The sequence below is a fragment of the Tenrec ecaudatus genome, chromosome 8 (genome assembly GCF_050624435.1).
Source record: "Tenrec ecaudatus isolate mTenEca1 chromosome 8, mTenEca1.hap1, whole genome shotgun sequence".
Taxonomy (NCBI): domain Eukaryota; kingdom Metazoa; phylum Chordata; class Mammalia; order Afrosoricida; family Tenrecidae; genus Tenrec; species Tenrec ecaudatus.
This window is the reverse complement of record NC_134537.1, coordinates 620,947-647,757: the sequence shown is the minus strand read 5'-3', so window position 1 is coordinate 647,757 and position 26,811 is coordinate 620,947. Positions and strand designations below refer to the sequence as shown.

At 41.8% G+C, this 26,811-nt stretch overlaps 1 protein-coding gene and 1 long non-coding RNA gene across 4 annotated transcripts in view; one reads left to right on the top strand and one right to left on the bottom strand.

The window, feature by feature from the left end:
* LOC142454710 (phospholipid scramblase 1) overlaps positions 1-3,534 on the top strand; it is a 29,081-nt gene extending 25,547 nt beyond the window's left edge. For all 3 annotated transcript variants that reach the window (XM_075555900.1, XM_075555901.1, XM_075555902.1), the window contains 2 exons: positions 740-901; positions 2,714-3,534. In XM_075555900.1, coding sequence (XP_075412015.1) covers positions 740-901; positions 2,714-2,770 — 219 coding nt within the window. In that variant the 3' untranslated portion in view covers positions 2,771-3,534. The remainder of the gene's footprint in view (positions 1-739; positions 902-2,713) is intronic.
* Positions 3,535-16,478: 12,944 nt separating this feature from the next.
* Positions 16,479-19,925, bottom strand: LOC142454175 (uncharacterized). Its single transcript, XR_012785688.1, has 3 exons — positions 19,846-19,925; positions 19,462-19,532; positions 16,479-16,985 (listed from the first exon to the last, which is right to left on the bottom strand). It is a non-coding gene; the product is annotated as an uncharacterized LOC142454175 (long non-coding RNA).
* Positions 19,926-26,811: the final 6,886 nt, after the last annotated feature.

The window sequence follows — 26,811 nt, the reverse complement described above, 5'->3', positions numbered from 1 at the left end:
CTGAGTGAAATATTTCACTCTTCCCCTACTGAATGAAAGGCAGTGGTTATCCGGTGACCTCTGACCAGGGTCTTGACCTGTCCTGTTGAAACACTCTGCTCACTCACCAAACACTGTGTGCTCCTTCAAGTCACACAGAGTCACACGCTGTCTCGAAATTTCACCAAAGAAGCATTTTATGTTCCATCCTTTTCTACTATCGGTCCTAATGATTCACCACTGCCTTAATATAAATCCTATGTTAAGTACTTTAGAAAAACTGCTTGCATATAAATTCTCCATAGCGATCAAGGCATTTTCACACACACACACACACACACACACACACACACACACACACACATATATACACATATATCTCACAGGAACCTATGTATATCTCAGAGGAGCCCAGGTGGTGTAGTGGTTATACATCCTGGGCTGGAACCCACAAGGTCCAGAGTTCGAAACTACCACCTGCTCTGCAGAAGAAAGGCGGGATTTCCTACCCCATAAACAGTTCCTGTCTCGTAAACTCACAGTGGCAGTTGTACCCTGTCCCAAAGGGACGCTGTGAGTCTGCACTGACTCAGTGGCAGTGAAAACTGAATGTATGTATCATGAGAGGAAGAATACGTGCCAGTTCCATGTGGCACGTACTCTTGGTACAATATTTGTTTCACTTGACTACAGCTTGGAATTAGCCTGTGAGTTGTTTTCTAGAATTATTTAAGGCTGTGTTTCACATATCCCAAATTAGATTAAATCCCTTGATGAAGAGAGTGTGGTCGGCAAACTGTCCAAACAATGGACCGGGTTTGTGAGAGAGGCGTTTACAGATGCAGACAACTTTGGGATCCAGTTCCCATTGGACCTGGACGTGAAAATGAAAGCTGTGATGCTGGGCGCCTGTTTCCTCATCGTAAGTACATTCTCCTCCATCTTGGTACCAGCTGTCTTGTCAGTGGGCTGAAAGGATTCTGAAAGCCTTCTCAAAGAGATCCCCTTTAAGTTTTACTTCAAAATTCTATTTGATGCTGATACCCTAGATGTACAAGCAACTAGCTTCTATCTGCAGAGTCTGCGAAGCTCCTCTTGGCCAGAGAAGGGCCTGGCGTATAAGATACTGGGGAGCGGGGCTCTTATCTGACATTGCATATGAGTTTCGAGAGGGTACGATCTGCAGGAGAAAACTTAAATACAAAGGGATCGCCAAAGCTAGGGTGCGGGGTGCCTGAAGTAATGACACTCCGGGGCTCTGGATTTCATTAGGGGCTTAAACACACTCCCTGCACCCAGGCTGCAACCCGTGTCAGGGTTACCCACAAGGAGACAGTCGTAATTTGAAGGTTTACAAAGAAGCATGAACACATCAGCCAAGTGATTCAGAGATGCGAGGGGAGCACGGGGCTGGGAACATGCAGTAATTGATTCGTGTGCAGACTGCTGCCTTCCACAGCTTTCATCTGGGAACAGGAGGCAAGCATCTGTTTATCTCAGGTGGAGAGACAGCCAGCCATTGCTTCATCGGCTCCCACGGCTCAGCCATCAGCTTTCTCCCACGGGCCCTGAGCTGTGGAAAGGGTGATCCTGTCCCATTTGCCTAAGGAGTAAACCGCTTTTCCCCCACACGGCTGTGATAAGGGAGGCTCTGGTCTTATTACTGTTTGTAATCAAAATCAATGCATTGATACATCACTACCCTATTCAGGATTTCTAGCTACATACTTAAAGGCCTCCCTACCCCCTCAATCTGTCAGCCATCAGCTCAGGGACTCCAGGCTTTCCTTACCTGTCTGCCCTGCTCTCGCTACTCCCTCGGGTTTGAACGATGAGCTGAAATGACGCACAACTCCCAGGAAAGCGCTAAGCTTATGGTGGCCGTTTGAATGTGGGGCTGGGGCAGTGCCAGTGCAGAGCTTCCTTGTTCCAAACAGCGTCCACTCCTCCTCGAGGTGCACTGATGTCTTTTCTCACGCTGGAGGCCGTGGAGCTTAGTGCCATGATTGTGACCTGACCACATAGACCGAGTGCCTCATGAGTTTACGTGATACTTAGCATTCCGTGGGTCTCCCTGATCTTACCAGTCCCCATCTGAGTCGCCCCTTTAATAATCTGTTGTTAGGAGTACCTGGCGTCCTTGTAGATGAAAGACAGTTCAGTCGTTGCAGAAAGGCCAGGTGGTAGATGTTTCCTTTTAGAAACTGAGAACCTGGTGTGGGGAGTCCAGCGCCACCACACCAGCTCAAGCTCCTGGCCACCGGCAGATGGGAAGGACCGAAAGTAAAAGGTGATGCCAAGGATTTTTTGAAGAAAGTGAAATTATCAGAGAATTCATGTACTTCACGTGAGTGTCACTAAAGGCACAGACTCGTAGGACTGCCCTCCTGAGATGCTGCCTTGCGTGTCAGCCAGCTAATGCAAGCACCATAGCACCCTGTGTGTAATGCCTAGTCCGCTGTTCTTTCTGGTTGTTGATAGGTTGAGCCCTTTGTTGCTGCCACTGTGTCACTACATGTAAAATAGGCAAGCAAAGAAGATGGACAGGTAGAGCCACAACTTATCTAGCTATTGTAAATTTCCTCACATTGAATTAGTACATTTAATTTTTCCTACTTGACAAGTAATGTTACTGTGTTTCATCAAATACATGGATATTTCTGCATCCGAGGCCTTATCTGAGTTTTGTAAATTGCTGCGTAAAACTCATTCCTATATTTTTGTTTTTATTTAGGATTTCATGTTTTTTGAAAAGAGTGGAGGCCAGGAACAGAGAGCAGGAGTTTGGTAGTGGATTAATGAGAACTCCCTCAAAAAATTTCAAGTCGACACATTTCTTGGGACTATCCAAATGGACAAATCAGTTCTTTTTTTCGGCATTAAAATTTTATGTGATGTATGAATTATATGTAATGCATGAATGCCCTAAGCTTCAAGTATATGTTTTCAATGCTTCAAGTGATAGAGCTTATTTTCTGTATTACTGGTTTATAAATGCCTTTATACATTTTCTTTGAATCTTAGATGTGTGATTAAAAAACTACTTTTAATTACAAATGCTGATTTATTTTTCACTTTCATAGCAATGTTTAAAAATTATCACTTAAATAGTTTTATTATACAAATTTATTGTTTAAGTATAATTAAAATTTATCTCATATAGTAATATTTGAAAATGCTGTATAATCAAGAAGGTTAAAAATTAAGTTTTCATTTCATTTACCATTATGTTTTCAAATCCTCAGTGAATCATGATATGGTCAACTTCTACAAGTTAATTTGGCTACTATAAGCTTTTCATATGAACTATAAAATCAACTACCTAAAACAAATAAAAACATTGTTGTTCCCAGAGAATCACGCCTTTTGAATACTCGCTTGCTTGAAATCTAGATGTTGTTGTATGTTTTGAAGTAATTCTTTGCATGTAGAAAGGTCATCTTGTATGTGCCAGATTACCCGGGTTTCGGGGACATTGAGCGTACATATATGTGCCTTCAGAGAATGTCAGCTTCAGTAACCACACACCTGAATTAAAAGGTCCTTATTGAATAATCCTTTGCATATCTGATCTTCATTTTGAAGCAAACTGGACACTCAATTCAGGTGATATTCTGAATTCTGCACATTTTAACTCCTTTCCCTTTCAAATCTCCATTTTAAAAAAGCAATAAGAAAATCTTTTATCAGTGCTGCAAAGTAAGCTATCAGAAATTTAATTTGTTTATGTTTTGAGAGAAGGGATGAATAATTCACAAATTACTCATGCAAAATTAAGATGTGGAAAAGGGGATGGGGGGGACTGACTACCTTTCCTCTTCAACAACAAATGTTAGCCATAGCAAGTAGCATGGCCACTAGCCCCTAAAGCAAACATGGCGAACATGGCGATACTGAAGAATTACAGGAAGAGAGACGTCCAGACTGCCTTCCTGTAGCCTAAGGAATTCACCAGTCACGCCAGATTCCTGTGATGGTGTAGAAACACGCGCTTACTCCAGGTCAGCATTGGTGCACAGAGAATGCCAACTAAAGTAGAGGTTCTTGATAGCTGCATAAAAGTGACGTTAGTTAAGTGGACTTTCATGCTAGCCATCATCAGATAGCACAACCAACCCATGAATGATACAAATGTGATAGATACTTTTTTCTTCTATTTCTGATCATCTTCCTCCTAGTCTTGAGTCTCTGGTTAAAAAACTGAGTTAGTTCCACAGTTTGAGGAAATGTGAGCATGAAACCTGTATCTGCAGAACTCATCCAAGTTCAAATATTAGATGCCTGTTATCTTGTCTGGATTGGTGTTCTTTTTGTTAATCTCTCAAACTTAACATATCCATTACAATAGCTACATAGACAAAATGCACGACTAAAGGGTTTATTAAGAAAGTTAAGTCTAAGAAATGCTCAGGGTAGTTGTTTACCAGGACTTGTTACAAACTTGTTCAGGTTTGCAATAAATGCCCAAAGGAGCATGCCATTCTGCTTAACCCTACAACTCAAGGCTGAGTCAGAAAGCCCAGCTCCCTGAATTCAGTGCCCTGAGGTGCCCCACTCCACTCAGCCTCAAGGCACTCAGCAGCCTACTTCTGAGTCAGCAAATTCAGCTTCCCCAATCAAGTGCCCAGAGGCAGCCCACACCACCAGCCAGCCTGCTCCAAAAGCACTGGAGTTGCTCCATGAGTTGGAAAGTCCAAAGCTCTCTTTCATGCTCTGATTCTGCTGCCGTTGCTCTACTGATGGTATAGCTATTATCTGGATCCAGGAAGTTCATCTTGCAGGGATCGCGGGTGTGGTAGACGTGACATATTTTCATGTCAGCGTGATAAATAAGAATGAAGGGGTGTAGGAGGGCGCAGGAAAGGTGAGGATCTACATATAGCCTCCTCCCTGGGGGACAGACAGCGGAGAAGTGAGTGAAGGGAGACATCAGATGGTGTAAGATATGACAAAAATAATTTATAGATAATCAAGGGTTCATGGGGGAAGGAGGACAAAAAAATGAGCAGATGCCAGGGGCACAAGTAGAAAGCAAATGTGAGAACGATGATGGCAACATATGTACAAATGTGCTTGACACAAGGGAAGAGTGGTATGAGCCCCCAATAAAATGATTTTTTTTTAAAAAAGAATGAAGGGGTGGAGTCTAACCTGTCAGGTCACAGTCTGGTGATGCCTCATTGTGGGTGTGACCTCATGAGGATTCTGGGTCTTCCTCTCTTCCTCCCTGGAGAGGGACACACGCTCTTTCTGCTTCTCCTTCCTGTTGACAGAGCCACATGGAGACCCACACCAGTGCTATAATGCTTCCACCACCACTGGATCTGCAAGACTTCCCACCCACCAACCTGTGATGTTCTTGCATTCGGCATCATTGCATGTGTTGTATAAGTCTGTAAAGGAATTTATAGGCTGGTATCAGACATATAAGCTAATATCGGTCATATGGACTTGACCTGGACTGGACTGGGATGTTAATATACAATTACTCTGTGATAAAAAAGCTCATTCTTATGCACATAGGAGTGTCTCTGAATTTGTTTCTCTAGCCAACCCAGGTAAAGAGGAAGTGCTACACTCCTAGCTCTTGCTGGTAATGCGATCCCACTTCCTGTTCTCCGAGGGCTAATTTTACACATAGCAGCATAAAACTCAGCTTCAATTTATTAACACTAAGACTCCCAAAAGTCAGATAAGGAACAAATGTAATTGCACTCACTATAGACTATATAGATTTACTATATATCAAAGAAAAGTAATGGGAATAATCTACTGGTTATTAGTTACAAAACAAGTGTTGCAAGCCTACAATGTGGCAGACATTGTGGGCAATAACCAAATTGTCTTTGGCCTAACTTGCATCCTATACCCACAATCTACTTAATGGTTTTCTTACATCATCAATAAGGTTTAATAAAATTCAGCACTCTGTAATAGGCATATAAAAGATGTTGGTGCCCTTGGGTCGTTTCTTAAAGGTACTTTTGGTATCTTCCCTCTCTGATTCTGACTTGTTGCGATCCGATAGGACAGGGTGGTTTTCTAGGCTACAGTTTTCAGGGAGAGGAGCCCTGGGTAAGCTCTGTGCTACTAACAGAAAGACTGGATGCTTGAACCTTCTAGCTGCTATGGACGAGACAGAGGTAGAGGTCTTTCCTCGCTAAGGATTTACAGCCTTGGAAACGATGGGTCAGTCTACGTGCTCGGTCTGAAATGGTCGCTGTGAGTTGAAATTGACTGGCCAGCAGTGAATTTGTGGTTAGGTTTTGTTGTATGTTTGTTTTGCCATTGAGTAGAGACTGCCCCTACAGGGATCCTTCCCCAAATGACGTTGTGACTTTCAGAGATCAGGTGCTGTAGGCCAATTCAGAACGAAGGCACAACTTTACCCTCTTTTTTTAATCATAAAGAGAGCAACGAAAACCATCACATTACAGGGCATCTTTCTGTATACCACTTCCCAGAATGTGGCTTCTACCTAATATTCTCCACTCAAAGGAATTGGGCTTTGGAGGAAATAGCTGCTCACAAAGATGAAGTAAGTAAAGTACAAGAAGATTCTCAACTTGTGAGAAAGCAAGAAAGTGTTCAAAGAATGATTCTGACGTATCAAAAGGAAGGAATTGTAAAACCTCTCTCTCTCGTGGGAGAGATATACCTCATATCGGTTCTTGGCTTCGCACGAGAAAGAATTCACACCGAAGCCTGGTTTGTGATCCAAGTGAGTTTTATGAAAGTTAGAAGCCATTTCAGTGTTACAGTAAATGGAACACAAGCCAGACACAGTCTGCGACCACGCTGCATTGTGTAGCAGCCGCTGGGAGAGAGACCAGAGAGGAAACTTCTGGCCTTTTTAGGCCCCCATTGGGAGGTGTGGTCGAAGATACTGGTTGACCCCATTGGCTGAATCAAATTAACCTGGCTTAGATGGGCCAATCCAGGTATACCACTCACCTAGGTGTACCACCCTTCCTGGCCAGCAAAATGAAGGGCAAATTGAGCATCACAATAAATATAGTAAGAATATAAATATATTATTAATAAGATATTATGAATCCATACCAATATTCACCAATACATTTAAAAGGTCAAAGCTTAGTGAGGATTCAGATACATATAGTTTCAATTTAGTTTTTCCATAAAGTCGTTTCCTTTACAAATGGGAAAAGATTGAGTTTTACAGTCAAAGCCCAGCAGCGACTACTATATATAATCAAATAATCAGAGCGGACATAGTAACACGATTTGGGTGTTGTCAATTCCATTGTGTTAGCCATGTCCTGCAGCCAATGTGGGAAGCAGGACCTGAAAAAGCGTGTTTGCAGCTAATCTCAGTGCTCATAACCACAGGGCTTGGCCAATCAGCACTAGTGTTTCCAGAAAAACCACACTTTGAGACAATTGATAGAGCCCAGAAATACACATTCTCCGTGTAGAGATATTTCTCCACATTGCCCTCCATTTAATGCTAACATAAAGCTGTCTCCTATAAGCACCTGGCCTATTTTTAAGAGAAGTCAGGTTCTCTTGTCTCTCCTACTCAAGGATCTCTCTACTCCTTTGTCTCTTAAATGCTCGAGACTTGTCATGAAGTGTCCCCCTAGGGAGATCAGGATATCTGAGATTCACACATTGCTCATTCTATTGTGTATGCTCTAACCAAGGCTTGGTAAATAAACCCAAGACTGCTCTTTCCCTGATATTGGAAATTAGTTCCCTGTGCCTCCCTATTCTATCTCCTTTTTCCCTCTAATCGCACCACTGTCTCCTCAGGATCCCATTTGTCTGAGTGCCTGGACCCCACAAGCAGGCATTTCCTGAGAGACCGGCAGCATAGAATACCTGACAGTTTACAAGGGTGTTTGTGTGAGAGAAGCTGATGGGGAAGGAAGAAAGAATTGATTTATTTCCCTCACAATATATAAACAAGTCGGGCAAGCTAATAATTCTAGTCAGGAAAGGCAGCAACTTTTGGAAAAGCGAAGTGAATGTACTCCTATTACAGATTCAGATAAAAGGAGAGCACTGCAATGTCCAATTAGAATGATGTGAAATCTTTATTGTTTCATCAAGCTATGCCCGGACTGCAGTGGGGGATGTTCAAAAGGAACTTTCCACCAGGGTGCGGTGCAGTCTTCCCTGGCCAAGCCTCTTTTATATTATTCAGGGAGGGTAGAATTCAGAAATCAGAAGTAAAAGAAAGTTCAAATACATATATCACTAAGCTGTCTTGACAGACATTAAAAGTATATTTAGGCAAAGTTTCAGGCACCTTGTTTTATGATCCTGTGCCTGGATTTCGTGTCTCCCGCTTGTCCTCCTGGCAGGGTGGGAAATGCACACTGCTGTCCGTGAGAGAAAGGCGTGCAGCAGCTCTGGATGAGGAGCGAGGGGTGGGTGACACAAGAATTGCTCTTGGGGCACTGAGGAACCTGCATTCCACTGTGACTTTAAAACAGATGACCTCAGGCCAGGCAGAGCCCGCTCAGAGAAGGTGGGGAAGATGCCCTCAAGGAAATGTCCACCTGCCAGCTCTGCTTCCCTGTGGGATAGGAGCTTGTCCCTGTCACTCCCTGGGCGGTACATTTCCCTACCGGGCTTGGTTGGGGGAAATGTGTAGAATATAGCTTCTGTTACCCTCTGTACACCCCTCGCTCTTCCATCCTTCTTCACTAAAACTAAGCACTCTTGGCCTAAGAGAGGGGAAAAGGCTCAGGAAGGATCTGAGGTCTTTGAGAAAGTTCAGGGGGAATGTGTAGGGTTTGGGACACAGGGTGATGGTAGGGTGAATTGGGACAGCCAATAAAGAGGTCGGTGACTGCCCCCGTCTAAGGTATAATTGTCATACTCGTCCTTAGGAAAAGTCACAGATCTGAGGGGATGCGAAGACTTTTCAGCCCCACAAGGAAGATCTGTGCGGACAATAGGATAGAATCATGTCCTCCAGGATTTTAAAGGCTCTGGCCTTTCAGGGTTAGATTGCCAAGTCTATTTTGTTTATTTCCTGTGAGTTCTGGTTTCAAATCATTACTATATTGAGATTATTCTGTGAGGCAAGGACAGAAATCAAAACACATTAGCATTTTTCTTTCTGCAGCAGATCTTTTGTTTAAGAAAAAGTTTCTAGGAAACATTTAAGCTTCCCCAAATCATTGTTATGGTAGTTACATAATCTGTTATCAATTTGAGACTTAAGAGTGAAGGGGTGGAGTTTAGCCTGTTGCATGTGTTCCGTGAGTCTGAAGAGGACGTTATATATTGGTATCGGACATATGGCTAGTATCAGACTTATGGACTTGATCTGGACTGGGCTGGGATGTTTTCTTAATATTCAATTACTCTTGTATATAAAACTCTTTCTTATACACAAGTGTCTATGAATTTGTTTCTGTAGTCTACCCAGACGAACACAACTGCCAACAGATTTTGTATGGTTTCTCAAGTGGGTAGTAGTACCTGGTTAGTAGTACCTGGTTCTTGGCTTTGCGCAGTGAAACACTCGGAAGCCCGTTTTGTGATCCACGTGGGTTTTTATGAAGGGCAGAAGTTTCAGGTATTCCAGTCTCAAACGGGTACCTGCTATCCCCGGGAAGCCCAGCTGGAGTTCACAACCAGTTACGAACAACCAGGTGGAAAAGAGCTCCCACGCGTGCAGAACTAACGGGATCCTGGGTGGCCTCAAGCCCAGACTTAGAGCATGTGGGCCCAGAGGCGGTGGCATGAGGTCCAAGGGGCTGTGGGCTCCAAGTAGACCCTGAATAGGTGCATGTGAGCCCTGAGGTGGCACGCCGGGGAGACACATGTGAGCCCCCACCCTCCGACCTGCTGCTGACCAGGAGCAGCGTAAGAGAAAGAGTGAGCCGCAGAGCATGCTCCCTGCCTTTATTCTAGCCCACCCAGGCTGGGGGAAGGTGTGGTTGAAGGTATTGGTTGACCCCCTTGGCTAGGTGGAGCCCACCTGGGTGATGTCCTGAGCCCGGGTCTAGTTTGGACCGCCCAGCTGTACCTCCCACCTAGCTTGGGGGCTTGAATATGAGCATGCTCAGTTTGGGGGTTTTCATAGGTGTCTAATGGTTGCCTGATTTCTGCCCAACCTCTTTTAAAGGGCCTTTGCAGGCATGGGAGGGACAGCCCCCTGTCCCTAGCTCTAACTGTGTAGCAGTTTCATTCAGCTAGAAATAGTCCAGAGGAATTACCTATTAAAACAAGTTTTCAGAAATAAATGGATCATACCGTTTAACTGCTAAGTCCATTCTGCTAAATCTTACTACCACCATTATTGCTTTGCTTTGCTAATTTATTTTGCTCTGTGTCTTGAAGAAGAAGAATATGGTTTCTCTCTAATCATTCAGATAAATGTAGTCACAGCATTTATTAATGAGAATTAGGGAAATAAATGATAATTAAGATGTACTGTCTTAAAGTGACTGAAAAGGATCATCATTCATTTGATAAGTACTTAGAAGGCTCCAATTCAAAGCCAATCAATTATCTATTGGTCACAACAATGACCAAAATTTTAATTCCCAAGACCTCGCTTAATTTGAAGTCTGGTGCACATGGGGAAAGTGTTATGATAGGGTTCAAGATGCGGAAGACCATAGATAGTAGGAACATCTAATGCCTATTCAGGGTCTAGAAATGCTTCCCAGGAGCTGGAAGTTGGACAAGGAAAGGAAGCTTGCTGGCAAAAGGAATGTGAGAAGAAGATTGTTTTAGGGAGAGGAAAGCACGTGGTGGGGTGCCAGGTCAGGCGTGCTGCAGTGGTGCTGGCCCACTAGCGTTGTGGTAATGGGTGTGTTATGGGTGACCAACAGGAAGTTGGGGAACAAGTAAGGGAGGGAGTGGTCCTCAAGGGTCTTGTTAGCTACATTTAGGAGTTCAGTTACATACTGCGAATACAAGTGGAGGATTTTAAGAAAAGTGGAACACTCCATGGTGGAGAGCCAAATGTCTCCCACTTCAGGAAGGAAGCTGCGTTGTTGATAAGAGACTTCCATGTTTCCTGACAGTAAGAGGGTTTGCATCTTGGCCCTCCTTAGGAAAGCCACCAGGAGCTCTTTATCATAACTCCTTTACCTACATTGTCGCACTCACCCAAATCTTGTGTTCCATTATTCATCCGGCTTTATTTCCTATCTGTCACCACAATCAATAGCGCACTGAGGCATTCCTTTTTCCATCCGTAAGAGCATTGTATTCATCCATCTCCCCCTGACCCAGGCTGTCTCTTTTGACTGGAAAATCGCGTCTAGAGGTTGCATCCACTCCTACACGCAGAGTTCTAGTACCTCCTCCTCTGTGGGGCTTCCTTTCAGTCTGCAGAACATCCCGATAACGATGCCTCTGAAACGACATCTCTGTTTTCAGCAATGCGTCTTCATGACTCATTGTTCTCTAGGAGATTCTCCAGCCACTTGAAAGACAGAAATGCGTTGTGAACATGGACAAATATCTTATAGATGTTTGGTATTTTCCTTATTGCTGAAATCTAGATTTCAGCCCTAGCGGAAGTACTGGCTGTCTCCAAGACTGAGAGGACACAGTGGGAGGGACTCCGAGGCACGCAATGGAGTATTATTACTCAGCTCTAAAGAGAAATGAAATTCTGTGGGTTCTATGGCATGGCTGAACTTTGAAAACATTTTAGTCAATGTAATTCATTTAAAGTCTCAAAAGGACAAAGGTTGCATAATTTCACTTCCTTTAAAGAGCTAAAATGGGCAGACTGACAAATCAAACTCTATTAGTAGTTATCAGGGGTTGGTGAAAGAGGAAAATAAGAAGTTATTACCTTGGGGGTACTGGGTTTGTGGTAGAGGTGTTGAAAATGTGGAAGGAGTGGTGATGATTGCACAATATGGTAAGCGTGATTGACATCACTAAATTGTACATACAAAAACTGGCTGCCATGGAATAACTTTTTAATGTATGTTTGACCATAGGTTATAAAAAAGAACAAAATGATTGTAGATATAGCATCTAGCATGTGTTGATGGGGTATTTAGCATTAGAACAAAAATATTAAGTAAATATGTTTACTAAAATAGCCTTAAATTTTAAAAGCTAGCTACATGGTTAAAAAAAAAGGCAAAACAAACAAAACCCTCACTGCCTGTGTTAGTCTGGGTTGACTAGAGAAACAAATTCATAGACACTCATAAGTGTATAGGAAAGAGCTTTATCTACAAGAGCAATTGAATATTAGAAAATATCCGAGCCCATTCCAGTTAACATCTGTAACTCCAAAGTTAGCCCATATGTGTAATAGCAATCTATAAAACACTCTTCAGACTCACAAAACACATGCAATGACTCTGAATGCAGGAAGATCACAGGCCAGTGGGTGGGAAGTCTTGTGGATTCAGTGGTGGTGGAAGCATCTCAGCGCTGGCAGGGGTCTACATGGCTCATCCATCTCCCAGGGCTCTGGCTGCATAAGGGTAGCTTTATGTGGTTTCTGATCAGAAATGTCTCGCAGGGAGTGAGCTATTTCTCTTCTTAGGGCCTCCAAATGAGATCATCAAGCTGCGACCTGATCAACAAGTTAAACTCCACCCTTTCACTCATAAGTCTCAAATTGACAACAAATTATGTAACTACCACACTGCCATTGAGTCAGTTCAGACTTGTGGCTTACCCTATAGGTCAGGGTAGAACTGCCCTAGTGGGTTTTTTAGACTATAACTGTTTATGGGAATAGAAAACCTTATCTTTCTCCAGAGGAGCAGCTGGTGGTTTTGAACTGCTGACCTTGAAGTTAGCATCCAAACACATAATCACTACATCACCAGGGCTCTTTGCTACAAATCACTTGGCTTAAAGTTTTTGGTGAGTTACTTATTTCTCAAATTTACAAGTGAAATGTTTCATATTCTAAGTACTACAAATACTTTTTATTTTATTTTTAAACAGTGGAAGCCAACAAATAAATGTGAAAGAAATAATGGTACTAGAAAAAATTATAATAATAAATTGATTCCAGCAAGAAAATATCAATGGTTGATAAAAGTAAGTGGGTGAAAGTTTGAATACAGTTTAAATTCTTAATAGTTTAAGAACGAGTAAAGTAGTCCCTTGACAAGTCCTGCGAGATGCAATCCACCTAGCTGTTTGGCTACTGAATAGTAAGCATTTCTCTCCCATGGTTTCCCAGTGACGATCATCTCTGATTATCTGATCCTTGTCTTGTAGTGCTGTTAACATCCTTCTTTCTACCACCAACTTGTTCATGAAGATCTGGGTCTTTCCTAAGATGATTCCTATTTTTAAACATATCTAGAAAGACACTTAGGCTTTTCTATCAAAAGACTCTAAGTCTCTTCCCGTTGTCTGATTCCAAAGCTGAAATTTTAGTTATGTATGACAGCAGTGCCGCATTTCCCGATAACAAAATCGGCTTTAGTTTTAATTTGTTGCTATATCAAACGACCCCGACTTTAGCAGATGAATGCAACACTTAAGTATTACAGGAGTAGAGACCAAAGTCTGACATGGGTTTCACTGAGCTGAAAGCAAAGAATCCACAGGTGGTGTTTCTTCTGGGAGCTCTGGGAGAGAATTCGTTTCCTTGACTTTTCTATCTTTGAGAGGCCATGTCTAATGCTTGATTTCTCACCCATGTCCTTCATCTTCAAAGCCAGCAAGTGCACCCCTCCAATTGGTAAATAATTATTGTCATTTTTAACAAATTGTATAACCTGGATCTTTCATGAGTGAAATATTCAAGATAACTTTTCTAAAATTATTTCCTGTTCTTTGGCTCTGAATGCTAATTATGCCCAAGAATCTATGACGTTCAACACAGATGGTTAAGTATTATATGAATACTAATCAAACAGTTGGTGATGAGAACCCACTCTAGAGGCACTTTAGAAGAGAAGCCTGGCACTCACTTTGCTTTCCAAATAGAAGGAGAAGGAGAAGGAGAAGAAGGAGGAGGAGGAGGAGGAGAGGAAGGGGAAGGGGCAGGGGGAGGGGGAAGGGGAAGAAGAAGAAGAAGAAGAAGAAAGGAAGGAAGGAAGGAAGAAAGAAAGAAAGAAAGAAAGAAAGAAAGAAAGAAAGAAAGAAAACACACAACAAAGGGAGCACAGTTCTCTGACACACACAGGATCACAGAAGTCAGAATCAATTTGATATCAACTGTGGGTTTTTTTTTTTGTTGTTGTTGTTGTTTTAAGAATCTCCCATAGCTATTGGTCTGCATGGGTGAAGTAAGAGTAGAAAGAACTGCATAAAGTTTGTTTTCCTAAATTCCGCGTTTACCTTGAGGTAAAGAACCAATATGAACTAGAAAGGTACACTTGGGTAGTTAATCATTCTTACAAACACTGAATTTCCCTGACACCAAATAACTTCCACAAGGTCCTTCAAAAATGTTTTTTGAAGGTAATTAGAGAACATTAGGTTAAAAGTTTAATGTGTAGCAATGAATCATCAGATAGTGTATAATCTATGCAAAAATGAGAGATGTTCCCCTGAATTATGTGCATTATGCTCACTGGCATCCAGCTGATTCGAATGCAGATCACCCTGCATGGTGGTTCAGAGACAATTTCCTCTTTCTTCTGGGGAGCTGCTGTTGGATTTAGACTACCCTTAGTAGTAGAATATTTACCTGATGGATTTCTTCAAACCTGAAAGTGTATATAAACTAGGGTACATCGTCAATTTGGGTTTTAAATTGAGACTCATCACTTGAGTCTGATATTCTTAAAATCCTAGGGAAGTTTGACAATATAGAATTATACTTATAGTATTACTTTTCATGTATTTTAATAACATGTCAACATGCCACACATCCTTCAGCAACTAGCTTTGTTCCACTCAATATTGTTTAGAACTTTGAGGTAGTTAGTTTATTGTGCCAACCTGGCTGATAAACACATGTGGGGTTAATTGAAGGGCAGAGGGATAAATGGCTCAGTGAGCCTCACCTTTCTAGTTCTGGTATCTCTTGCTTTCTGATGGTCAGACCAGGGTGCAGCTGTCTTAGCCAGTTCCCTGCTTCAGCTGGCAAGGCTCACTTCCTGTAAGACATCCCTGAGGAGAAGCCACATGGACCTACCCCAATGGAACCCTGGGTGCTGGAGTACCTGTGTGGAGACCCCTGCAAGAGCTGAGATGTTTACACACTCACTCACTGGGCTTTCCTCCTGCAGTCAGCATCATTGCATGTGTTTTGTGAGATGGAGGAGGACTTTGTGGATTGGTGTTGGACATATGAGTTAACGGGTTAATGTTAGACTTATGGGCTTAGGCACCATTGGGTGGGGATGTTTTCTTGATGCACACTTAACCTTCATATAAAACTTTCTTATACATGTGTTTCTGTGGATTTGTTTCTGTAAAGTACCCAGACTAACACAACTTCTTGGTGCTAATATTTACAGTTCTAGTTTATCCATTTGTAAAGCTCTGCAGTAAACTGGGGGGATTTCTGCTGCTGCCAGTGTTTTCCATAAAGCAGTGTTTCTCAACCTTCCTCATGCCGCAACCCTTTCATACAGTTCCTCATGTTGTGGTGAACCCCCCCCCCAACCATAAAATTATTTCCATTGCTATGACATAACTGCAATTTTGCTACTGTTATAATTCGGGCAACCCCTGTGAAAGGGTCGTTCAACCCCCAAAGGGGTCACAACCCACAGGTCAAGAACTGCTGCCATAAGCAGTATTGTAGCAAAGAGTACCCACATATGGAAGACGTTAACTAGAGCTGTTCCCACAAGTGGATTTCTTGGTTCATCGGTATGACCCTCTTCATCTCTATGAAATCATGCATTTGTTCTCAACAGTAGTACCAATGGATGCTTTCCACAGCAGTGTGTGGTCTGGCTTCATTTACCACCAAAGCCTGGTACTGCCATGGTTTCCAATTATGATTCCTCATCAGGAATCTCACTGTGTCAATTTGCATTGTTGAGATTTAGTCGCATATTGAATATGAATTCATTTGCTTGTTGACAGTTCATGTGTCCTCTAATCTGGATAATTTTTTTCATACATTTCAGCAAATTTTAAATTGGTTTGCATATTCATATTTTACTGATTTGAGGAGATTCTTTTATTTTTGGTTATTAAATAATTTCTCCATTATATACATTGAAAATTTATTTTGGTGGGGATGTGGATTTTATCTTAATTTTGTGGTAATCTTTTTGTGTGTAACTTTTAAATATATTTGATTATTTTCATAGTGTGTGTTTTTTCAAGTGTTTGCTTTGTCTTGAAGGTTGAATATTTATAGTTTATTAATCTACCAGGATATGGCATGAGGAATATATGCAATTTCATTTTATATAAATAGCTCATTGTCCCAATATCAGAGCATATATTTTCCCCCTGGATGATATTACAACAGAACCAAATGAGACAGAAGACATAATTACAGAGTACTCTGAAAAATTTTATTCCAACAAATTAAAAAAATAGGAGAAATGGATAAATTTCTAAGAATGTATTATGTATCTAAGATACCACAGAATCATACAGATAATCTCAACAAGCCCATAACATGAGAAGAAATAGATTTAGTCATACAAACTCCCAACATCAAAAAGTCCAAGTCCAGATGTTCTCACTGAAGAATTCCATCAGACATTTAGAGAAGACTTAATATAAATTTTGTAAAAAACTATTTCATAATATAAAAATTGGCCCTATTATATCAAACTCATTTTGTGAAACAACGATTGCTCTGGTACCACACACAGGCAGAGGCGTCACCAGGACTTAGAATCACAGACCAATATTGCTAGTGACTGTAGATGCGAGATCTTCAGTAAAATATTAGCCAACAGAATTAAACTGAGCATCAGAAATAATACATCACAATCGACTGGGAGTCATACTGAATATGCAAAGATGATTTAATATTAGAAAAAACATTCAATGTAATTCATCACATAAACAAAATAGATAAGGCCCATATTACAATATTGGTTGATGTGGAAAATGCTTTTGATAAAACTCAGCATCCATTCCTGATAAAAACAATCAACAACCTAGGAATAAAAGAGAAATTTCTCAATTAAAACAATATATGTGAAATTAATAGCTTGTATGTCACTAAAGAGAGAGAAGTTGAAATTATTTCCTCTTCAAACTGATTGCCTTTTTATCACAACTGTTATTTAATATTAAGTTCTCAAAGTTTTAGCAAGAGTCGTAAAACATCAAAAAGAAATTAAATGTATCCAAATAGACAGGGAAGAAATAAAAATATCTTTATTTGTGGATGATATAATCCTATAGACTGAAAACCCCAAAGATTCAATTGAACAACTGTTCAAACTAGTTGCAGCATAGTTGGCTATAAGACCAACACACAGAAATCAATTGGATTTTTATTGTGTATTACGGATGATGACGAAAAAACCTGTTCACTTTGGGTGACCCTGCTGGTGTTTGAACTACCAGTGACATAGCTTTAAGCATCACAGCATCACACAAGCCACTACAAAATGACAAACTGACAAGTGGTGGTAACATATGAACCAATGGGCTGAAAGAAGAAGTTCAAACAGCCAAAAAAAACAGGATCTGAAAATTGGTGGAATGCCCATTGAAATGTTTCACAAAGCTGAAGAAGCATTAGAAACACTCATTTCTCTATGCCAGGAAACTTGGAAGGCAGCTGGCCTGCCACCTGACAAGAAGAGATCCATATTTGTGCCCATCCCAAAGAAAGATGACCCAACAGAATATTCACACTATAGAATGATATCATTAATAGTGCACATAAGCAAAATGTTGCTTAAGATCATCCAGCAACAGTTGCAGCAGTACAATGACAGAAAACTGCCAGAGGTCACACGGGATTCAGAAGAAGTTGTGGAATACGGGATGTCATTGCTGATGTCAGATGGATTTGGGCTGAGAGAAGAGAACACCAGAAAATGTTTGCTTCTGTGGCATTGACTATGCAAAGGCTGCTGCTGTGCACGCAATAGCCTGTGAATAACCTTGAGAAGCGTGAGAATTCTGGGGCACCTCGAGGCGCTCATTCAGAACTTGTCCGTGAATCAAGAGGTAGTTGTGCAAGCAGAACAAGAGAAAACTTCATGGTTTAACATCAGGAAAGTTGTGTGTTAGGGTTCTATCTTCTCATCATATTTGTTCTATCTATAAACTGAGCAAATCACCAGTAAAGCTGGATTATATGAAGAAGAGTTCGGCATCAGGAATGGAGGAAGGCTTATCAACAGTGTGTAATATGTAGATGATACAACCTTGCTTTCTGAGTCTGAGGAGGAATTGAAGCACTTGATGAAAATCAAGGATTGTAGCCTTCAGTATGGATTATAACTCAATGTAAGAAAGACCAAAATCCTTACAACTGGATCAATAGATAGCATCATGATAAATGGAGAAAAGGTTGAAATAGAGTTTGTCTTACTAGGATCCACAATCAGTGCTCATAGTAGCACCAGACAAAAGATCGAAAGGCTCATTGCCTTAGATAAATTTGCTATACAAGACTAAGGTGCCTAACCCAAACCATGGCAGTTTCCAAGAATAGATGCATTTGGATTGTGGTATTGGAGAAGAATATTAAAAATCATATCATTGTAAATGTGGGTGAGGGCAGAGTGGAGACTCAAAGTCCATTGGTAGCCAACTGGACACCCCCTTACAGAAGGGTTTTGGGGAAGAAATGAGCCAGTCAGGGTGCAGGGCAGCAATGATGAAACATATAACTTTCCTCTAGTTCTTAAACGCTTCCTCCCCACACCCCCTCCACTATCATGATCCCAATTCTACCTTACAAATCTGGCTAGACAAGAGGATGTACATTGGTACAGATAGCAACAGGAAACACAGGGAATCCAGGACAGATGACTCTTTCAGGACCAGTGGTGAGAATGGCGATGCCTGGAGGGTGGAGGGAATATGAGGTGGAAAGGGGGAACTGATTACAAGAATCTGCCTATAGCCTCCTCCCTGGGGGATGGTCAGCAGAGAAGAGGGTAGGGGGAGATGTCAGACAGTGTAACATATGACAAAATAATAATAATTTATGAATTATGAAGGGCTCATGAGGGAGGAGGGAGTGGGGAGGGAGGGGGAAATGAGCAGCCGATATTAAGGGCTCAAGTAGAAGGCAAATGTTTTGAGAATGATGATGGCAACAAATGTACATATGTGCTTGACACAATGGATGGATATATGGATTGTGATAAGAATTGTACAAGCCCCCAATAAAATGATTTTTAAAAAGAAGAAGAAAATACCATGCACTGCTAAAAGGACAAACTCGTCTGTATTGAATGAAGTAAGGCCAGAGTGCTCCTTAGCAGCAACAATGACAAGACTTCATCTTACGTACTTTGGACATGTTGTCAGGAGAGACCAGTCCCTAGAGAAGGACATCATGTTTGGTATAATGGAGGGGCAGCAAAAAAGAGGATGGTCCTCAACAGGATGGATTTACATAGTGACTGCCTCGAGGGGCTCAGACATAAAAACAATTTTGAGTACCTTGAGAACCATGCAGTGTTTTGTTCTGTCGAGCATAGGGTCGCTATGGGTCGGAGCTGGCTCGATGGCACCTAACAACAACAAGGATGATGATACAGAAAAAGATATTAAAACAACAATATTGTTTGCAACAACTGCACAGAAGATAAAACATTTAAGAATAAATCTTACTAGAGAAACAAAATACCTATACAAAGAAAACTACAAAATACTCCTTCAAGAAAACAAAAGGAGCTTATACAAATGGAACAAGTTACCATATTCCTGGATCGGTAGACTAAACATTGTTAAAATGCCAATATCACAGAAAACACTTTACAAATTCAATGCAATTCCAATCCAAAATCCACCACATTTTTTCAAAGAAATGGAAAAACCAATTACCAACTGTTCGGGTGGGGTCCGGACCAAGCAGTCCCTTCCCCTAGCCTCTCAGAAAGCTGGATGACCTGCTAGACTGTCCGGCCCCTGCTTCCAGCATTCCAAAGAGTGTATCTCACCGGGCAGGGCTCACCCAGCCCTGTCCCTCAGCATTCCTGACTGAAGCATGAAACAAGAACAAGATGATTTACTCACAGGCCCCAACCTGGCTCAAATCTTACAGATACAGCACTAAAACCTCCCTTCCCCTTCTCAGTACATAACGTCCTTAGCTCAAACCACATATATATACATATACATATACATATACATATACATATACATATACATTGTATATATATACCAACCACTTTACTGCCAGGCAAGACTTCCTTAACCAAGCTCGTTAGGTTGTGGAATCCGCCTGGGGAGTTTTTCCTCTGCCTCAATAAAGCCTATCTTAACTTCTCAACTCTGACTGAATCCTATCTCTGTTCTGCGCCTTCATTTTCACCTCTGATGAACTTTGCATAGAAAGAAAAGAAACAGGATCAGTAAAATACTATTAAAAATAAAAATGAAGCAGGAGGCCACTTACTCATGACCTTAAAACATACTATATTGCTATGATGATCAAAAGAGGCTGATACATGTACAGTGATAGATATGAAAACCAATGGATTAAAATTGAAAGCCCATAAATATACCAAGTACCTATAGGAACCTAATATTAGGTAAAGAAATAAAACACATTAAATGGACAAGAGCTAGCCTTTTCAGCAAATTGTGCTGGAAAACTGAATCTTGACCTGCAAAAGAATAAAACAACATGTACAAAAGCAAACTCGAGATGAATGAAATACCCAATTATAAACCACTCAGTTATTAAGAACATCAATAAAAAATAGGAACAAACCTAAGGACCCCAATACAAAGCATAAACATAATGAAAAATTCCCACTCTACAGAAGACAAAATAAAGAACTGTAATCTACTAAACACTTATGTACAACAAAAGATTTCACCAAAAAAGTTGAGAACCCACAGACTGGGAAAATGTATTCAGTAATAACACATCAGATAAAGAGCTAACCTCTAAAATCTATAGAAAACAACAGCACCTTACCAAGAAAATTAGAAATAATCCAGTCAAAAAAAAATCCACAAGACACGAATGGACAACTTACCAAAGAAGATAATTTTCCAGCAAACATAAAAAGAAATGTTTGAAATCATTATCAATAAGAGAAATACAAATTAAACCAAGAATGCACTATCACCTCACACTGACACTTTTGGCAAAATTCAGTAAAACAGAAAATAACAAATGCCAGAGAGGATGTAGAATTGTACAACCATTATGGAAATCAGTATAACAGTTCCTTAAATAAATGTAAATCCACGTACTTGATGGTCCATCAATTTCTCCAATAGGTAACTACTCAAAAGAAATTAAGAAGGTAGCCTGTACACCTATGCTTATTGCAACAATTTCCACAATAGAAAACACCTGGAAACAACCAGACCCCCGCCTACAGAGGGAGGCATCCAACGCTCTGTTACACGCATACTATGGATTTTATACACCAGTGAGAACAATGACAGGGCTCTTAAACACCACAAGATGGACAAAACTAGAGACGATTATGCTTAGAAAACTCACTTAATCTTACAAAGATAAATATTAAGTATCACCATGGACATAAGGAAAAATAAAGAAGAAGACATGTGTTTTATACACCAATAGACAAGACCTTGAGGACGATGAAGAGGTCAGGGACAGGGGCGTGGGTGGCAATAGGGAGAGGGGCATGGGCACAAAAAAAATGAAGGATTTAACAGGAAAAAATGAAAACTGCTTCACGAAAACAAATAAACCAAAAAAAAAAAGCCAGATTCCTTACCTCTCAGATTTAAATAATGGTCTGGGTGATGAAAGAGGAGGAAAAATAAAATTGAAGTGAATTTGGAGTCTGTAGTGACATACAAGTTCACACACGTTAACAAATGTACAGCCATGTATGGCCTCTTGAATATTATTCTGAAATTGCTGCTTTAAATGACTGGCTTTTAATGGCTCATACTGGAGCTGGCAGTGAGGAAGAAAATAATTTGGCAGTTTACTTAACTTCCTGTTAATCATTAGTACTTTTACATTGACCTAGTATTGGTTACTTTGTTCCTTGCTTTTATAAACAAACAAGATAAATGATGGTATGAAAGAAACATCAGAGTCAAAATAAAACATAGAGATCAGTTCAATTTCATATTTAGCGTAGATGATCCACGTTGTCTTTTTGAGTTTTACAGGAAGTGTTTTCAAATACTCAGTACATACTTTTAAAATTCTGGTGTATTGACACTTTTAATAGGAACATAACTGACAGAAAATTTTGAGAGGGAAGTTTTGAGGGAATTATAAAGATGTGTGGTGAGCCTAATGAATGACTGCTTTACATGATTTATAAAGCGATTTCTATTTCATTATCATATCACCTGTGGATGATGTCTAAATCATTAATATTGAACAAACAGTAGTGACACAAAGGGAGGAAGCACTATTACCTAAAATAAAAGCTTACCCATTTTACTTTGAAGTAAAATGATGTTAATTAATTCATATGAAAATCAAGTTAATACTAAGTTAATTATTAATGAGAAGGTAGGAAGACAGAGGGAGAAAAGGAGAGAAAGGAGAGTGAACCAAAGCATGTCTGCATTCTTGAGTCCACAGGAATGCAAGGAGCACTCTGGGAGTCTGGCCAAGCTGGGCTAATGCCAAGGATCTATCCCACTGCCCTGGCAACGGGGCACCCCCACATGCTGGCATTATGATCAGGAAAAGCGACGTGCACTGAGGTCAAGAGCATTTGCAGGCAGTACCTGGGCTAATTATTTTTCTGTGGGGGACAGTCTTGAGGGGAGTTTGCGCCACAGACGAATGCAGAGACAGTAAAGAAATAATTATGAGGGGCATTCGGAAAGTTGATGAACATTCCATTATCTTTTCATTCCCTTTTCCCATCAACTGTAGGAAGCCCCCTCAAAACGCACTCTGATCTGGCAAGTTCCTAAGAATGTCTAAATATGCCAGGCCTGTTTGCCCTGGTGACTCAGGCGAAAAACAGTGCTTCCATGTTACACAGCCTATTCTACTGACCGGAAGCACAAAGCCTGGTTGATGGTGAAGTTTATTTCCTGAGGACCTGACAATCTGTGTAAACTGGCCTTTGATAAGAACAGTCCTCATAAAAAATAACCAAACCCGCTGCTATCAAGTAGATTTCAGCATCCAGCATCCCTGTACAGTTTTCTGAGACGATGAGCATTGACAGGAGCAGACAGCCTCATCTTCCTGGGTTTTAGCAGCCAACCTTGGGCAAGCAGCTTTGTCCAGTCCACAGCATCAGCAGGCATCCAGGCTCATAGTGACCCTGAGAGACAGAACAGAATTGTTGGCAGAAAGCCTGGCTCAGGTTTACCAGAGTGGCTCAGGAGTTCGACCTGCCAATCTTGCAGTCAGCTGCCTAGTGCATTTCCCAGTCACCATCTCCCTTCAGACAGAGAGCATCCTGGTCTTTCCCACCAAATGTCGGCTGGATGGGACAACAGGGTGCATCAGTTAATGTAAGTCCTTAAAACAACAACAACTTGATTCAAATTTGTATCAACTATTTGTTGACTGACTCATTTTCTGATCAGAAGATCAAAACAGAAAATAGGTATCAGAGGTACTTAAGACCTCAAGCACTCTGCTCATTCCTGACAGTCCCTTGTTTCAATACTACCCCTGCCAGACCATGCTTTGGCATCTAGGGAGATGGCACAGTCCCGGATTGGTGACAACTCTTGAAATTCTCCCAGGTGACCAGCAGATGACTAAAGGAAAAACCTCCCTCTCGGGGCTTCTGTATTTTGGAGAACTTAGTTTTAGACTCGGCCTAACTACTTGACTCACTAAGCAGGGCTCATAATTCAATGTATGAAGGCCCTTGGGAGTGAACATGCATGATAGAAACTAGAAGAAGGTCAACCCTGGGAGGAAGAGCGTTGAGTGAATATCCTGTTTGTAGGGGTTCATCCTGAGAGCAGTTCACAGGCTGCACAGTAACATGACAATTTGTTTCATGAGGTTAAAATCACTATATCATTAGTAGACCCCCCAAAATTAAAGTACATAAAAATATCCCTAGTTAAAATAGTCACAGAAAAATATCCCTAGTTAACACAGTCACAGGTGGAAAAACCACTTTGACCTATTATTAACAAAATTCAGCAATATTCAGTAAAATTTTGGAGAGCCAGAGCTCCTGGCTGTCTTGTTTGTATGGGCCTGTGAACTATCAGGTAGCATCTCCCTTCCCCTGCTCTCTATTAGTGGGTCTCTGCCTTTGACCCAGTCAGTCTTATCTCCCTTACTCTGCTCTCTGCTAGTGGGAAATACCTGCGGTTTCCTTCGCTGACAGGTTTCTGCTTTACACTGGATTTGGTTTTCACAGTTCTTACCACCAGAAAAGAACATTCTATTTTGATCCACAGGGAATCCTAGTGTTACCAGTAGGAGGCTCCAGATCTTAAGCTCCCCACGCTTGTTTCTTGTCCTGATAGAGGGAGATGAAAGACTTAGCTTGCTGTGAATCAAAATGCCAGAAATATAACATAATTTAATATTGTATTTGTTAAAACTCCGAAATGCTATAGCCTCCTCCCTTGCAGTAAAAATTCCCTTTAACTTTAACCAGTAGGGATGGTCTTCTAACTCAGGAATGAGCAAGGCCATGAAGACAGGTAGCCAGCCAGAAAGCATCCTCCCACTGAGGTAAGCAGTGGAGCCTAGGGCTGCGGGAACGGTGGTTTGGCCTTGGGAATTGTTTCCTGTGATCATTGCAATACCTGCTTTTTGCCACGTAGTTTGGGCTCTGTAACTTGCCTGACTTCCCTGGGTTTTCAAAGCAGTTTAGAGATAGCAACCCCCCGCCCTGTTTCCTTTTCTCTCATGCTTGCAGGATAAAATTAGAGCTTCTTGACTCATTCTGGGAACTGTCTTTGGCTGGAAGCAGTAACAGGCAATCCCAGACCCTTGTTCCTGGCTACACTTCCCCTTGCAAGAAAGATATAAGGCACGGGCCAGCATTTAGACCAGAGTCAGAGAAAAGGTTTGAAAAGACGGAGTGACTTTATTGAGAAACAGACTTTGGCTGGAGCACCAAAAGGCCCCAGCTCTCCAGGCACATAATAGAAAGCAGAGGTAGGTTTTTATTCTGCGAGCTGTAGACCTTCCCTTGCCAGGTACATGCATCCCCCACTCCCCGCCCCCCAGAGTTCAGCTGTGCCCCTGACACAGGCCTCAAGGTAGAGGTTACCTGTAGTCACTACAGGGCAGTACACTTTCACTGCCCGGACTGTTTCACTCTAACCTCCATGCGTAAGGAAATGCCCTTCATCATCTTTTGTCTTGGGAAGCATGGGGGAAACGTGCCTCTACTTCTCTTTTTGGTTTTTATTTTTCCTTCCCCTTGGCCCAGTTCTTTCTAGCTAACACCAGGAACTCAAGGCTAGCCTCACATGTATATGTGTAATTCACTATATTAAGAGATTAAAATATATATTTTACATGTTCTTACCATATGCCATCAAATTGATTCTGACTCAGCTACCCCTTGGGATTTGCTAAGCTATCATCCTTACAGGACAGGAGTATGGGAGGGTTCGTGGAGTACATAAGCTAGGCTGCTAAACTCAGGGTCAGCAATTGGAATCCACCATTGCTCTTTGGGGGAAAATGAGGCTTTCTACTCCCATAAAGGTTTGGTCTCAGAAATCTGCAGGGGTGGCTCTACTCTGCCCTGTCAGGTTGTAGGAGTCGGGTTGCCCCGAGGGCAGTGAGATGGTTGACTGGAATCCTTGCAGGTGCACGTCGCCACGGAGTCTTGTCTCACACAGAGCTGTTGACCTGTGCACAGGTGCTGTGTCAGTGACCCAGTGCTGCTACAGCAGAGCCACTACAAAGATACGGCCTCATAACCAGAAATCACCTCCTCACATTTTAGGAGGCTGGGTGTCCAAATTCAGAGTGTGAGCGTTCTCTTAGCTCCCTCTGGAGGGCAGACTGTTCTAGGAACACTCTAGCATTACCCCTTTGCTCCCCCTGGTGGAACGACAGTGTCTGCTATGAACATTCAAACATGATGGGGAGATCTACCTTTGACTTGGCATCAGTTTCCCCCACAACTAGGATATTCTCAGTTCAGAGAACCCAGGTACAAAGCATACTGCCAGCTCTTCGTTGTTGGCAGCAGGAAGTCCCTATAATCCCTGCTCCCTTGTTTTATCTCATTTACCTAGGCTGATGAAAGCTACAGCCTAGTCCTTTCAATAAATTAGGCTATATGTGACCTCCTGTGGCTTCCCTATTGCCACCAGACTTGGTCCCCCTATTCAGACACCAATTGTTCCTCCCCCAACACTCTACATCTATGCTGGGTTCAAGACTCCACTGCAGTGGCCACCCAGAACTCATAGGCAGTACTCACAATTAAGGGGGTGTTATTAGGGAAGTCAGGCGCTGACCACAAGTCAGGATCAGCAAACAGTAAGATATGGTTACTGGTCTCCTCAGCCAGCAGCCAGGTCTCTCCAGCTCTCAGTCTCTCAGCCGTGCCGTAGTCAAAATCTCTTAAATTCATAGCCCTCAGCCACCTGGCCCCTTGTTCTTTGCCCGCCTAACACTTTGTCCCATAATCGCAAGGTCTCCAGGCAGAGAAGTGGCCCAGTCTGGACACTGCTTCTCTGAGAGTCCCACCACGGTCTGTGATGTAGCTGGTGTGGTTGACCTACCTCTACCACTCCATACAGAGAGCGTGAGCATGCCCTTCCAAGGTCCGTGGGGATTCTCTCTTCTCTACTGCTGCTTCAAAGATGGCACCTCCTTACACATAAGGGAGTACATATGAAACTGTACTCTATTATCACGCACAACCTGTTTGCAGA